Source organism: Meriones unguiculatus, chromosome 11 (assembly GCF_030254825.1).
Source record: "Meriones unguiculatus strain TT.TT164.6M chromosome 11, Bangor_MerUng_6.1, whole genome shotgun sequence".
NCBI classification, from domain to species: Eukaryota; Metazoa; Chordata; class Mammalia; order Rodentia; family Muridae; genus Meriones; species Meriones unguiculatus.
Genome location: NC_083359.1, coordinates 48,648,634 through 48,662,315, shown reverse-complemented (window position 1 = coordinate 48,662,315; position 13,682 = coordinate 48,648,634). Strand labels below are relative to the sequence as shown.

The window sequence follows — 13,682 nt, the reverse complement described above, 5'->3', positions numbered from 1 at the left end:
AAATCTTTTTCTTTCCTTTTTTAATTTTTTTTTTTATGTTTATTGGTGTTTTGCCTGCCTATATGTCTGTGTGAGGGTATCAGAAACCCTGTCTGGAGTTACTTCCCATGTGGGTGCTGGGAATTGAGCCTAGGTCCTCTAGAAGAACAGCCAGTGCTCTTAACCACTGAACCTTTAATTAATCCCAGCACTTAGAAGGCAAAAGCAGGTGGATATCTGTATGTTCAAGACCAGCCTTACCTATGAAGAGTTCCAGGCTAGCCAGTGATACATAATGAGAACTTGTCTCCAAAACACCAACAAATTTTTAAAGATTTTTTTTATGTGTATGCATATCTGTATATGTGAGAGAGAATGTATATATGTGCATCCATGCACGTAGGTGGGTGTGGAAGGTCTAAAGAGTTTGCTAAATCCCCTTGGTATGAGAATTACAGGTGTCTGATGTGGGTGCTGGGAATAGAACCTAGCCTTCAGTGCTCTTAACCACTGAGGCTTTTTTCCAGCCCTTTGTCTTTAAAAAGCTTATGAAAAAGACTATATTTTATTTTAATATATAACTATATAAATATCATTTAATTATTTTAAAATAATTATGCTTAATATATGAATATATATAAATAATGTGTTTTAGATATGATAATAGACTGTTATAAAGTTATATGAAAGATAAGAAAGCCTTAGTTAATATACAGATGGCTCCTGGCATTAACTAGAAATCATACTAACTTTGATCTTTTCCTGGGTGGTTTGACCTTCCTTTTGATGCCGGCAGTGACAGTGAGCAATAGCTTCCAGTTACTGAATCACTATAATCACCAAGCTAAACAGTCCTCTACAGTGTATTGTTGCTAGTGTCAGCTAGATAGGGGGGTTTGTGTGTATGTGTGTGTTTATGTGTCCTTTTGTGTCTGTAAATGAGATTATTTTACACTGTGATATTAAGTGGGCTTTTGTGTCACTTGATTTTGCCCAACAGTAAGTTAATATAAGTGATCTGAATTATTTTAAGGGAGGTTAGACTAAGCAATGATGTTAAGTAGTTTAGGTGTTTTATTTATATTTTATATTGGAGGAAGCATATTTCCCAGGCTGGCCTTAACAAGTATACAGTCTTAGATTACCCAGAACTCCTGATCTTTCTGGCTCTATCTCATAAATGCCCAGATAAAATTGCTTTGTTTGGGGGGGGGGGGCAGGGTCTTGAGCTTGTCTTCTTGTTTTTGCCTCCTAAGTGTAGGGATTAAATACCACCATATCTGTCTAAAAGGTACTTTGACTATTAGTGAAGTAAGAGAAGAGAGAATCCTTGGCAAGTTGAGAAGCATCTGTAATTTAATGAAAGCTGGCTTTCTGGGTTGGATAAGATATACTATTATATGTATGAATGTACTACACAGTGTACATTCCTTATGTCCACTGAGGCCAGAAGAGGGAATCTTGTCAACCAGACACTGGTGGGGCATGCCTTTAATCCCAGCTCTCAGGGGGCAGAAGTATGCAGATCTCTGTGAGTTCAAGGCCAGCCTGGTCTACAGAGAGTTCTAGGACAGCCAGGCTGCTCAAGAGAAATCTGTGTTTGTGTGTTTTGGAGGGTAGGAGAGTTATATATCACCTGGAAATAGTTACATATGTTTATGAGCTACTATGGGTACCTGAAAATGAGCCCAGGTCCTGTGCAAGAGCAACAATCACTGTGTTTTGTTTTTTTCCTGGTCTTATGAGACAGGGTTTCTCTGTGTAGCCTTGGCTGTCCTGGACTCACTTTGTAGACCAGGGTGGCCTCAAACTCAGAGAGATCTGCATGCCTCTGCCCCCTGAGTGCTGGGATTACAGCTGTGTGGCACCTGCCAGGCTGATTTTGGTTGTCTAAACCAGGATCTGAGTGTACTAAACGAGCTCTGCTCCAGAGCTACATTCTGAAATCAAAAGTTCGATTTTGACTCATGAGTGAGCTATTCTTTGCTTCTGAAATTTATGTGAATTTCATCAAAGGCAAGTAGTCTATCATTCTAAGTTGGTTTTTGTTTGTTTGTTTTGTTTTTTTTTTGTTTTTATTTAAGAGGGAAAGAGGTGTGCATGTATCTTAGTCTACACATGCGTTTGCATACATGAGGTCGAAGATTGGTATAGCTTATTTATTGTGGCAAGATCTCAGTCAACACAGAGCTCCCTGATTTGGCTAATCTCACTAGTCATCTTACTTCAGGATTCTCTCTCTTTGCCTTTGGGTCTGGAATAACAGGCAGGGCAGACCTACTGCTCTGACCTGACACTTACATGAATTCTGGGGATCTAAACTCCATTTCATACATTTGTGTGACAAGTGGTATAAACACTGAACCAATATTATTCTGTACAAGCCACCTACTTGGAAAGACACTGAAAGACCTGTAGTAATGCATTTTGGTACTGACAGTTTCTTAAAAATCTTTCTGCATGTGTATATGTTGATGTATGTGCATTTGTGAGAGGAGCACATGCCATGGTGTATATATGGAGGAGAGAGGAAATACTGTTTGACCTTCCACCTTGCTTGAGAAAGGGTCTCATTTGTTGCTGTGTGTTAGGCTAGCTGTCCTTCCGCCTCCCACTCCCAGCTTCCCAACTCTCTGTAAATGGACTACCATTACACAGTGCTGCCATGTCCGGGTTCTAGGGATCTGAACTAGGGTTGTTAGGACTTACAGAGTAAACCCTACCAACTGACCTACCTTTCCAGTTGATACATCTTTGTAATTAATTAAAAGGTCTTAGGGCTGGAGAGATGGCCCAGAGGTTAAGAACACTGGATGCTCTTCCAGAGGTCCTAAGTTCCACATGGTGGCTCACAACTATCTATAATGAGATCTGGTGCCCTCTTCTGGCCTGCAGGCAGAAAGAACACTGTATACATAATAAATCTTTGATTTTTTTTTTTTTTTTTTTTTAAAAACGGTCCTAAAATTGTAATTCCTTCTCAGAATTTAGACGAGGGCATGCTCTTGTGTTGCATAAATGAGTAGTCCTAAGTGGTAATCCTGTTGTTGTTAATTTCTGAAAATTTCCCTAAAAGAGACCTCTTTAGTTAGCTAATACCATTCTGTGGATGCTAGTGTTATTGTGCCTATTTCATGGTATTTTAGATAGTATGGTTTTTGTTGATGGACTATAGTTGGGGTGGCACTTTTTCTTTTTTGTATTCATACTGTGAAGAACATGTTGTAGGTGATTATGTGGATCTTATTTGGAATGAGAGTGATGGGGGCTTTGATTTGGATTGAATAAAAGCTACCATGCATTACTAGTGAGCTATTTAGACAAGATAGTCTTACACTGACAAAAGCTTTTTTAAAACTATAATCTCTCTTTGATAAGTCATACTTGACAGGACTTTATTGCCTCTACATTAGAACTTATATACATACATATAATGTAGAATGGTTTTTAAGATATAGTAAAGGATCTTTAATACAAAAAGTTTTACATGTTCACGTGCATATGTGTGTGTATGTGTTGGCCTTACAGAAAGATTGCAGTACAAAGTTCCTATAGCCACTTTATTCAGTTTACCCTAATGTGAAAATCATACACAAACTATGGTCCGGTAATCTAAATTGGAAAACGAGGGCTGGGATGTAAGTATCAAGAGTACTAACTCACCAACCATGCAGAAGGTCTTGGATTCAGCCCATAGCACTGTTAAAAAAAGAACAAATATTTCAGGGGCAGAAAGCTTCAACTGTTGATTGTTGGTTCATTGTTTGGTTTGCCTACCTCCCTATAGGATGCCACCACACCTGATAAGTTTGAAGATCATTTATGAAGTTAAACAACAGATCTTAATTGAAATTCACCAGTTCTTCCATACAGTTTTTGTTTTGTTTAGAGACAGGATTTTTCTGTGTAGCCTTGGCTGCCTTAGACTCACCTTGTAAACCAGGCTGGCCTGGAACTCGCAGAGAACAGCCTGCCTCTGCCTCGCCAAGTTCTGGGATGACAGGTGTGAGCTTGGCTTTCATTGTTACTTTTTATGTTCTTGAATTGTAACACGGTGTTGTTATATTGCCATAGCCCTCAATCTGTAACATTTCCAGTTTTCCTTTTATAAGCTTAGTAATCTTTTTAATTTTTTTTAAATTAATTACATTTATGTGTATGTGTGCCTGCTTATATTATGTGTGTGCATGTGCCTGAGCAGGCTAGAAGAGAGTGTTGAATTTCCTGGAATGTAGTTACAAGCAGTTGTGAGCTCCCATGTTGGTAACGGGGCCGAAACCCAGGTCCTCTACAAGAGGAGCAAGTTCTCTTAACTGCTGAGCCATCTCTCTAGTCCCACCTCCCTTTTTAAAAAGTGTATGTGTGTGTTAGTACAAGTAGGCCAGGAGACCAGGAAAGAGTGTTGGCTCTCCTGGAGTTGGAGTTACAGGTAGTTGTGAGCTGTCTTATGAGAGTCTTGGAACTGAACTATGTTATACAGTTTGGATATAACTGATACTTTCTCTGTATTAAGAACTTCATAGAACTGGATGTGCGGTACATGCCTGTAATCCCAGCAGGCAGGTGGATGTCTGAGTTCGAGGCCAGCCTGGTCTACAAAAGGAGTCTAGGACAACCAAGGCTACACAGAGAAATTCTGTCTTGTAAAACCAAAAAAGAAAAAAGAATATCACAAAACTTGGTCAGTTGGCAGCACATGCTGAATTGGAGGTCAGCCTGGTCTACAAAGCAAGTTGCAGGACAGACAGGCAGGGCTACAACAGAGAAACCCTGTCTCAGGAAAAAACAAACGAACAAACACAGGAGACATACTATAGTTTGTGTCCTATGGGTATTGTGCTATCAACAATGTTTTACATATTTAATGTGTTTTACAAAGTACTGACAATGAACTCAGGACACCTTGGTAAAGTATCAAATAACAGTTTTCGCTATGAAGTACTTTTCCTTTAATAATTTGAAATGATATCTTTTTATATTTAAACTAGTTCTGTGAATGGTACATTTACTTTTGATTAGTGAGATAGCTTAGTGGACAAAGGTCACCAAAGCTAACCACCTGAACTCAATCTCTGGGACCCACGTGGTAGAAGAGACTGACTGCTGCAGATTGTCCTCTGCCTGCCCCAAGTCCACTGTGCTTATGCACACAAATAAACAAATGCAATTTGATTGTGAACAGCTGTTTTCTATAGTTCAGACCCCCCAACTTTAACATGTTCCTTACTTTACTTGGTCATTAAGTGTGCACTTTTTTTTCCTGTCTTTAACCGTGTTCAGGTATTTGACTGGAATGGTCGACAAAAGGACACTTGAGAAATATGAACGAGAAGCTAAAGAAAAAAACAGAGAAACTTGGTATAGTAAACTTTTATGGTGCTATGAACTACTTTTGAGGAAACATGGTACCCTTAATGTTTTTGCAGTCTATTCAAATACATATTTTCAGCCCAGGAGTTTGAGGCAACAAAGTGAGGTCGTCCTATCCCAATAAAATGATTTAAAACAAAATTTTGCTGTCTAAAATACTGTATAATAAAGGCAAAATTTTCTTTTTCTCACATCATACATAGCAACCTGTTTCTGATGGTTTATTAACATATTCAAAGGAAATTTGGGAGTCAAAGAATTGTTTAAGAAATTATGAGCCATCCATTTAATTGAGTAATTGTGTAACCCTTAAAAGATTATAGTTCTGGAATGCAGGTGTACATGCACACAGAATAATATAAATAATTTAAAGAAAAAGATTATAGTTATATTGTTAGCTAGTGGAGGTGCAGACTTTTAATCCTATCCCTTGGGAGGCAGAGGCAGGCAGATCAATGTGTGTTCCAGCACACCCAGGGCTACACAGAGAAACCCTGTCTCAACAAAGGGGCCAAAAGATGCTATTTATAAAATTTATAAGCAGGAGTAGAACTTAATGTTGCAGTGGCATTTCGAATGAAAAGAAATTTAACTTTACACAGGATATGTATCATATAAATAAGTACTAGAAGGAAAAAAGAAATAGAATTATTGATAGTCATTACCTTTCAATGAGAAGAGAAAAGATATTAGTGTGTGTGTGCATATGCATGCCTACATGTGCTTTCGTGCGTGCATACTTGCATGTATGTAAGTAACCTTATTTTGATTTTTTTTAAAGATTTATTGATTATTATGTATACAGTGTTCTGCTTGCATGTCAGAAGAGGGCACCAGATCTCATTATAGATGGCTGTGAGCCACCATGCGGCTGCTGGGACTTGAACTCAGGACCCCTGGAAGAGCAGCCAATGCTCTTAACCTCTGAGCCAGCTCTCCAGCCCCTTTTATTTTGATTTTTAAACTTTACATATCTGGAAGTATAGGTGAGTAGTAGAGTAAATGCCTAGCTGAGGGAAAAGCTTGGGTTCAATCCCTTGTGAGAAAAGTTCACAACTCTTATATAATAGTGGACATGAAACTGGAAACTGGATGTTACATTTAATTACATGTTTAATGGAATATTTTAAAGATAATCATTTTTTTTTTTTTTAAATCCTTCCAGGTACTTGTCTTGGGCCTTAGACACAAATCAGGAAGAGCGAGACAAGGGTAAAACAGTAGAAGTGGGTCGTGCCTATTTTGAAACAGAAAAGAAGCATTTTACAATTCTAGATGCTCCTGGCCATAAGAGTTTTGTCCCAAATATGATTGGTGGTGCCTCTCAAGCTGACTTGGCTGTACTGGTAAGAAAGACATTTTTGTTCCGTGCATATTTATTAATAGCCCAAGGTGTATCTTTTCTTTTTTATAGGAAAGGCTTGAACCCATGGCCTTTGCATATTGCTATGCAAGTTCTCTATCACTGATTTGTGAAACAGGCTCTGTAACTTTGGCTGTCCTGGTCAGAAATCTGCTTGCCTCTAACTTAAGGTGTACTCCACATGCCTACCTTTAATATTCTAATTCACTTTTTAAAAGTTGTAGTGAAGCTGTTTGCAGTGGCATATCCCCGTAATCCCAGCACTCAGGGAGGATCTCTGTGAATTTTAGGCCAGCCTGGTCTACAAAGCAAGTCCAGGACAGCCAAGGCTGCACAGAGAAACCCTGTCTGGAAAAACAAAAAAACCAACAAAAAAGTTGTAGTGTATCACATAGTCACAATACTAATTCTTGTCATTCTTCTCTGCCCATGAGCTCTTCACAATTCACAGATACATTAAAATTTTTCTTGTTGCTATTATCTGTATGTCCAAATTTAGTCATTTTGTTGTTGTTGTTTGTTTTAATTCTAATCCCAAAGAGATTGAAATTAATTTCTTGATTCTAGTTTCCTCCTTTCCAAACTTCTTGTTTGGTACTACATGCTGTCCTCAAATTCATTATCCTCTTGCTTTAGAGTCCCAAATGCTAGGATTACAAGTATGCATCAGCATATACTCTTAAAATTTTTGTTTTGTTTATGGTATTAGGGATTAAACCCAGTAGCGGCTGAGGTGGCTTAGTGGTTAACAGCACATATTGCTCTTGCAGAAGACCTGTGTTTGATTTTCATCTTTCTTGTCCAGTGGCTCATAATTGCCTGTAACTCAAGATCCAAGTGTATTTGGTACTTCTGGCCTTAGCAGGGACCCATATGTAGAGAGACACACAGATTCTCTCTCTCTCTCTCTCTCTCTCTCTCTCTCTCTCTGCGTGTGTGTGTGTGTGTGTATGTATATTGCTCGTATATCTGTATAGATATGTGTATATGAATATCTAAACACATTTTATCACATCCTTTCCCTGAACTATATATAAAGAGCTAGAAAAAACATTTATGTTTGTTTTAATACTTGGCCCAGCACACAGAAATAACTCTACTAATGAGCCATACCTACTCAACTCCAGACCCGCAAATCTGGGTTTTTTGAGACAGAGTTTCTCTGTGTATCCCTGGCTTTCCTCAAGCTTACACTATGGACCAAGCTGCCCTCTAACCCTGTCTGCCTCTGCCTCCTGAGTGCTGGGATTAAAGGCGTGCACCACTACCAACAGACTTCAAACCCTCAAATCTTTAAGCAGTTCAGATATGTCCATTGTAAAACACATGCTCCCATCTCCTTGGAAAGCCTTCTCACAGAAGTTACAGTTTGGAGTTTTTGCTGGTGAAGGTTGGGGGCGGGTAGTACAGGGACGGGTAACAGGACAGATGGACTTGTGAATGTTAAAGATAAGTTACTTGATTTCTTGAATAGGTAATATCAGCCAGGAAAGGAGAGTTTGAAACCGGATTTGAAAAAGGAGGACAGACAAGAGAGCATGCAATGTTGGCAAAGACAGCAGGTGTCAAACATTTAATTGTGCTAATTAATAAGATGGATGATCCAACAGTAAACTGGAGCAATGAGAGGTAAGCTTAGATGCTTTCCTGGTTTTTTACAGTCATGTCAGTGATGTAAAGGGACTTTTTTATTGTTTACATTTTTTCTACCAGTTTTTCTGAGCTTTAATTTGTTTACTTACGAAATGAGAGTTCATGTAGTTGGCATAATTGAGTTTTTCTAAATATTCATAGGTATGAAGAATGTAAAGAAAAACTAGTACCATTTTTGAAAAAAGTTGGCTTCAATCCCAAAAAGGACATTCATTTTATGCCCTGCTCAGGACTGACGGGAGCAAATCTCAAAGAGCAATCAGATTTCTGTCCTTGGTACATGTGAGTAATGTTTTCTTACTTTTTTAAAGGGAGGATGGGCATATCTTAATAGTAATTGGAAAAGATTTGCCTGTAGTCTTGGTGTTAAAAATACTAGGATCTTTGCCTTTTAAAAAATGATGTTGTGGTCCTTTTATTTTTTATTATTGTTGTTATTATTTTGGTATATATGCTGTGTGTAGTAGGTAGAATGACTGACTAGTGAGCCCTGGGATCTGTCTTCTCCTCCCCAGTGCTAGTTACAGGTGCATGCACCATCTTTTACATGGGTGCTAGCTTCCAGACTCTCATGTCCTTGTGCTGGCATTACAGGAAGTTAACTCTCTGAGCCATCTGTCCAGGCCTATGGGGTCTTCTTTGAGTCTTATGAATTCTTTATGGGTGCTTTGGCCTATAACTCAAGTCCGTAGGCTTCTTGCCTTACAAGCCTGAGTCCTCCCTTTCTTCCCCGCCTCCCCGGTTCAGTTTCCCAGTACCACTTAGTCAAACACACAAATAACCCAAAAAGGTTTCTTATGTATAAGTCCTTACTTGATAAATTATAATTAGCAAGTATTTTTTTTCCATTCTATATTAAATTCTTTCCCTTTCTTTTATTCCTACTTGTTTGTTTTGGATAGAGTCTAGAGCCCTGCATATACTGAGTGTGTTCTGTATCAGTTGAGCTGTTTATACCTCATCTGTTCGTTCCTATTTTCCATTGTGCATGTGAGTGCAGATTTATGTGTGCTACAATGTCTAGGTGGAAGTCAGAAGACAGCTGGTAGAAGTTACTTCTCTCTCACCTTTCTTGCTTAGTAGGCAGGGCCTCTCATTTCTGCCCCTTCATTTTATGCCAGCTGGCCCACAATCTTTCATGTGATTCTCCCATCTCTGCCTCTCTCCCATCTTCTCTTACCAGTCCTGGAATTAGAGATGTGAGTCAGCACATCTGTGTTTTGTTTTTTAAAACATACCTAGTGCTGCCAACCCTGGTGAGTTCACTCCCTGAAACTGTCTTTTTGTTTAAAAACATTTTTATTTGTGTATACACTGTTCTGCCTGCATGTCAGAAGAGGGCACCAGATCTCATTATTGATGGCTGTGCGCTACCATGTGGTCACTGGGAATTGAACTCAGGACCTCTGGAAGAGCAACCTGTGCTCTTAACCTCTGAGCCATTTCTCTAGCCCCTTCCTGAAACTTTCATGCTAGAAAGAGAAAACAAATTTCTGCAAGTTGTTTTCTATGTACCAAGGCACCAGAGCACCATGGCACATACTCATGCAATGAGTGAGTGACTGCATTGGCTGATCCAAGGTCAAAGATTTAGCCCTGCAGAAGAGGATGAGGCAGTCTAGTTTCTAAAGTAATTAAGTAATTGTTAAGATTTTAGGTTTTCAGGGCTGGAGAAAAGGCTCATTTGTTAAGAGCACTTGGTGCTCTTACAGAGGACCTGGAAGTTGGTTACCAGCTCCCACATGGCAGCTCACAACCATGTGTAATTTCAAATCTAAGGGAGCTGGTGCCCTTTTTTTAACTCCTGTGAGAGTAGGTATGCACGTGATGCACATACATATATACAGACAAAACACGTAGCAAACATAAGATAAAAATATAAACATACCCAGCACTCTGGAGGCAGAGGACAACTGGGCTACACAGAGAAACCCTGTCTCAAAAAAAAAAAAATCTAAATACTAAAAAAAAACTTTTATTTTTAATATTTAGTTTTCAGGTCATTCCTGTGTAAGGTTTATGGCCTTTCGTTTTTGTGTAAGGTTATTGTCTTTACCTAGCTAGGTCCATTTTGCTTTGGTATCCAATTATGGAATAATTTCTGTGTTGTCTTACCACCCTCATTAGAAATGAAATGGCCATAAATGTTTAGAGTTTTTTTTTATTTTTATCCCTCCGTTCTCTTCTGTTCAGCTCTAAGACGATTGTATCTTCGCTGTAGAGCTGTAAAATTGCCCTCTTTGTCTCTTGAACATCCACATATATGTTAGGATCAGCTTGTCATTACTACAAAACAGACAGTCTTGATAGACAGTGTTGCCTCATAGTCAAAGTAAAGGGGAACCGGGCACAGTGATGCATTCCTTTGATCCTAGCACTTGGCTGTCATGTACTTGCTTTGTAGACCAGGCTGGCCTTGAACTTACAGCAATACACCTGCCTCTGCCTCCCTGAGTGCTGTGATTACAGGCACATGCCACCACGGCCAGCTACAAGCCATTTTTTCTAATCAACATAAAGTTATAGGGAAACTGGGCCAGCATGGCTCAATGGGTCAAGGTCCTTGGTTGCTACCAAACCATTGCTTCAGTTCTCCAGGGCTCGGACCATTAAAGGAGAATACCTGTAAACTGTCCTGTGACCCCATATGAACAAGCTCACACACAAACACATCCAGATAAGCTTTGTGTGTTTGTAGTTTTCTGTTTTGTTGTGTTCTGTTTTCAGACAGGAATCTTACTATGCAGCCCAAGTTAGCCTTGAATTTATTAACCTCTTATCTAAACCTCCCAAGTCCTAGGATTACAGGGTTGTGTCATCATAACCTAGCCTGGGGAACTTTTAAAAGTAAGATATATTGTTTTTATTTTAGTTTTCTGGGGTTTAAGTTTCATGAAATGAAAATATATTAAGTGAAAAAATGTGCATAGGAAAATAATGTTATATGATTTTTTTGTTGTTTAAATTACAATAGTGTAACTTCATAGATTTTAGAAGTTATTATGTTAACTTTCTTTAATGGATATTGTTTTGTTCTCAGTGGCTTACCATTTATTCCCTATCTGGATAATTTGCCAAACTTCAATAGATCCGTTGATGGACCAATCAGGCTGCCAATTGTCGATAAGTACAAGGTATTACAAATATTAAAGTTACTATATTTCAGGGGAGATGAAATCATTGTGTTTTGAAATGTTTTATCCTTTTGAGTATTTGCTTATGGAAGGCCATGATTTACTTAAGCTTTGCATGAGTATGTTCAGTGGTTCAGTGAGCTAGTCATTTGTTAGCTGTAATCTTAATAAAGTGAAATTTGCTGTTTTGAAAGATTCTTAACATTAAAAGTGTCGATATTAATAAATAGCCTTGCAAGAATAGTGCAGAGTTATAATATTATCTTACATGAGGGCTTATTTTATTGGAGTGCACTTAATTGGGTGTGGTGGTTCATGGACCAATCAGTGCTTTTAATTTCAGCACTTAGGAGGGAGAGACAAGTAGATCTATTAATGCAAGGCCAGCCTGATCTACATAGCAAATTCTATGTTAGCCAGGGCTACACAGTGAAACCCTGTCTGCACAAAAACAACTCTGCACATCTCAAACCCCTAAGAAAAAAAAAATCTTCATTGTTCTCACTTGGATTTTCAGCTTTATTTCTTAGGTAGTTTGTTTTGCAGTACAGGGGCTTGCACCTCAGCTTGGGCCTTGTATATATGCCAGGCAAGCTGTCTGCCACTGAGCTATATCCTATGCTCTCAGCTTTAATCTTTAAACTTTGACGGTGACAATTCCTAGGTGGGTGTCATGGCGTACACTTTAATCCTAATATTTGGGAGACAGGAGCAGGATCTGTGAGCTTGAGACCAGTCTGGTCTACAGAGTAAGTTACAGGACAGCCAAGTTCTGTTCCACAGAATAAATAAAGAAAATAAAATAAAATTCCGTGCTGTTTTCTGCATGAAAATTTGTTTGGAATCTTAGGTATTTTTTGTTATTTAATATACAAATTATGGAATATTTGTTAACCTTCTCTGTGTTTAAGAAACAATTGTAAACATTCTATTACTTAAGTTAGAGATTTTTCCTTGATAACTGAATCCCATAGAATTTTACTTTTATTTACCTGCTATAATCAACAATAAAAGTCTGAAAGTTTTAATTTTTTTTCTTTTTTATTCTAAATTTCAATAGGATATGGGGACTGTGGTCCTGGGAAAGCTGGAATCTGGATCTATTTGTAAAGGCCAGCAGCTTGTAATGATGCCAAACAAGGTAAGAGTTTAGTATGTGTTCTCTTAAATTTACTCTTGAAAATATTTGCAGATCGTAACTTTTAAAAAACTTGGGAATTTCCACTAAAAAAAAAAAAAAAAAACCTTAAGATTTATAAGTAATAATTATTTTATTATATGCTCAGTGTGAAATTTAAGAACATATGGTGGCCAGGCAGTGGTAACACATTTCCTTTAATCCCAGCATTCAGGAGGCAGAGGAAGGTGGATCTCTGAGTTCAAGGCCAGTCTAGTCTACAGAGTTTCAAGACTATACAGAGAAACCTTGTCAAAAAGAAGAAAAAAAAAAAATTCATTAACAGCACCAGTCAAGGACCATGCATGCAGAGGACTCAGATGTAGCCAATAGGCAGCTCAGTCTTTATGTGGGTTTCCTAGTAAGGGGAACAGAGGCTGACATGGACTTTGATACTTCCCCTAGGTTGGGTGGCCTAGCCAGGCCACAGAGGAAGAGGATGCAGGCAATCCTAATGAGACTTGATAGTCTGGAATCAGATGGTAGAGGAAAAGGGCTTTCCCTCTCTGAGGACTAGGGAAGAAGGGGGATAGACGGGGAAAAAGGAAGGGTTACTATCAGGATGTAAAGTGAGTAAGTTAAAAAAAAAAATTAAGTGACAAAGGGTCAGCTGACACAGTTAGAAGGTGCTTCATGAAGGTTTGAAACTGTTAACCTTTCTTATAATCAATAGGGGCCAGTAACATAAGGAATTTGGAGTGTTTAAAAGTGCTTTAGTTGACAAAACAAATAAGGAGAGCCATGGAAGAAAATTCCGGTTCAGTCCTGGTGTGTCTGTGTCATTTAGATGCCACAGAATAAAATAAGCATGACTATACTTTCATGGATTTTTAAAAAATCTTTTGGGGTTCTTTTTTGTTGTTGTTACTCTTACACCTCCTACCTCCAAACTAAGGGCCCTTTCTAGACTGGCACTTGACCATTAGCTACATCTCCACCCCCCAAGGATCATTTTGGAATCCATTATTGGAAAAGTTTCTCTGACCCTGACAGTCTGAGCTGTTTG

The 13,682-nt window shown here is 38.6% G+C and overlaps 1 protein-coding gene across 1 annotated transcript in view; it reads left to right on the top strand.

Moving 5' to 3' along the window:
- Positions 1-13,682, top strand: part of Gspt1 (G1 to S phase transition 1) — a 43,534-nt gene that overhangs the window by 18,802 nt on the left and 11,050 nt on the right. Inside the window, exons 6-11 of the mRNA XM_021654090.2 lie at positions 5,260-5,337; positions 6,515-6,695; positions 8,187-8,341; positions 8,507-8,647; positions 11,406-11,499; positions 12,560-12,640. Of these exons, the coding sequence (XP_021509765.1) occupies positions 5,260-5,337; positions 6,515-6,695; positions 8,187-8,341; positions 8,507-8,647; positions 11,406-11,499; positions 12,560-12,640 (730 nt within the window). The remainder of the gene's footprint in view (positions 1-5,259; positions 5,338-6,514; positions 6,696-8,186; positions 8,342-8,506; positions 8,648-11,405; positions 11,500-12,559; positions 12,641-13,682) is intronic.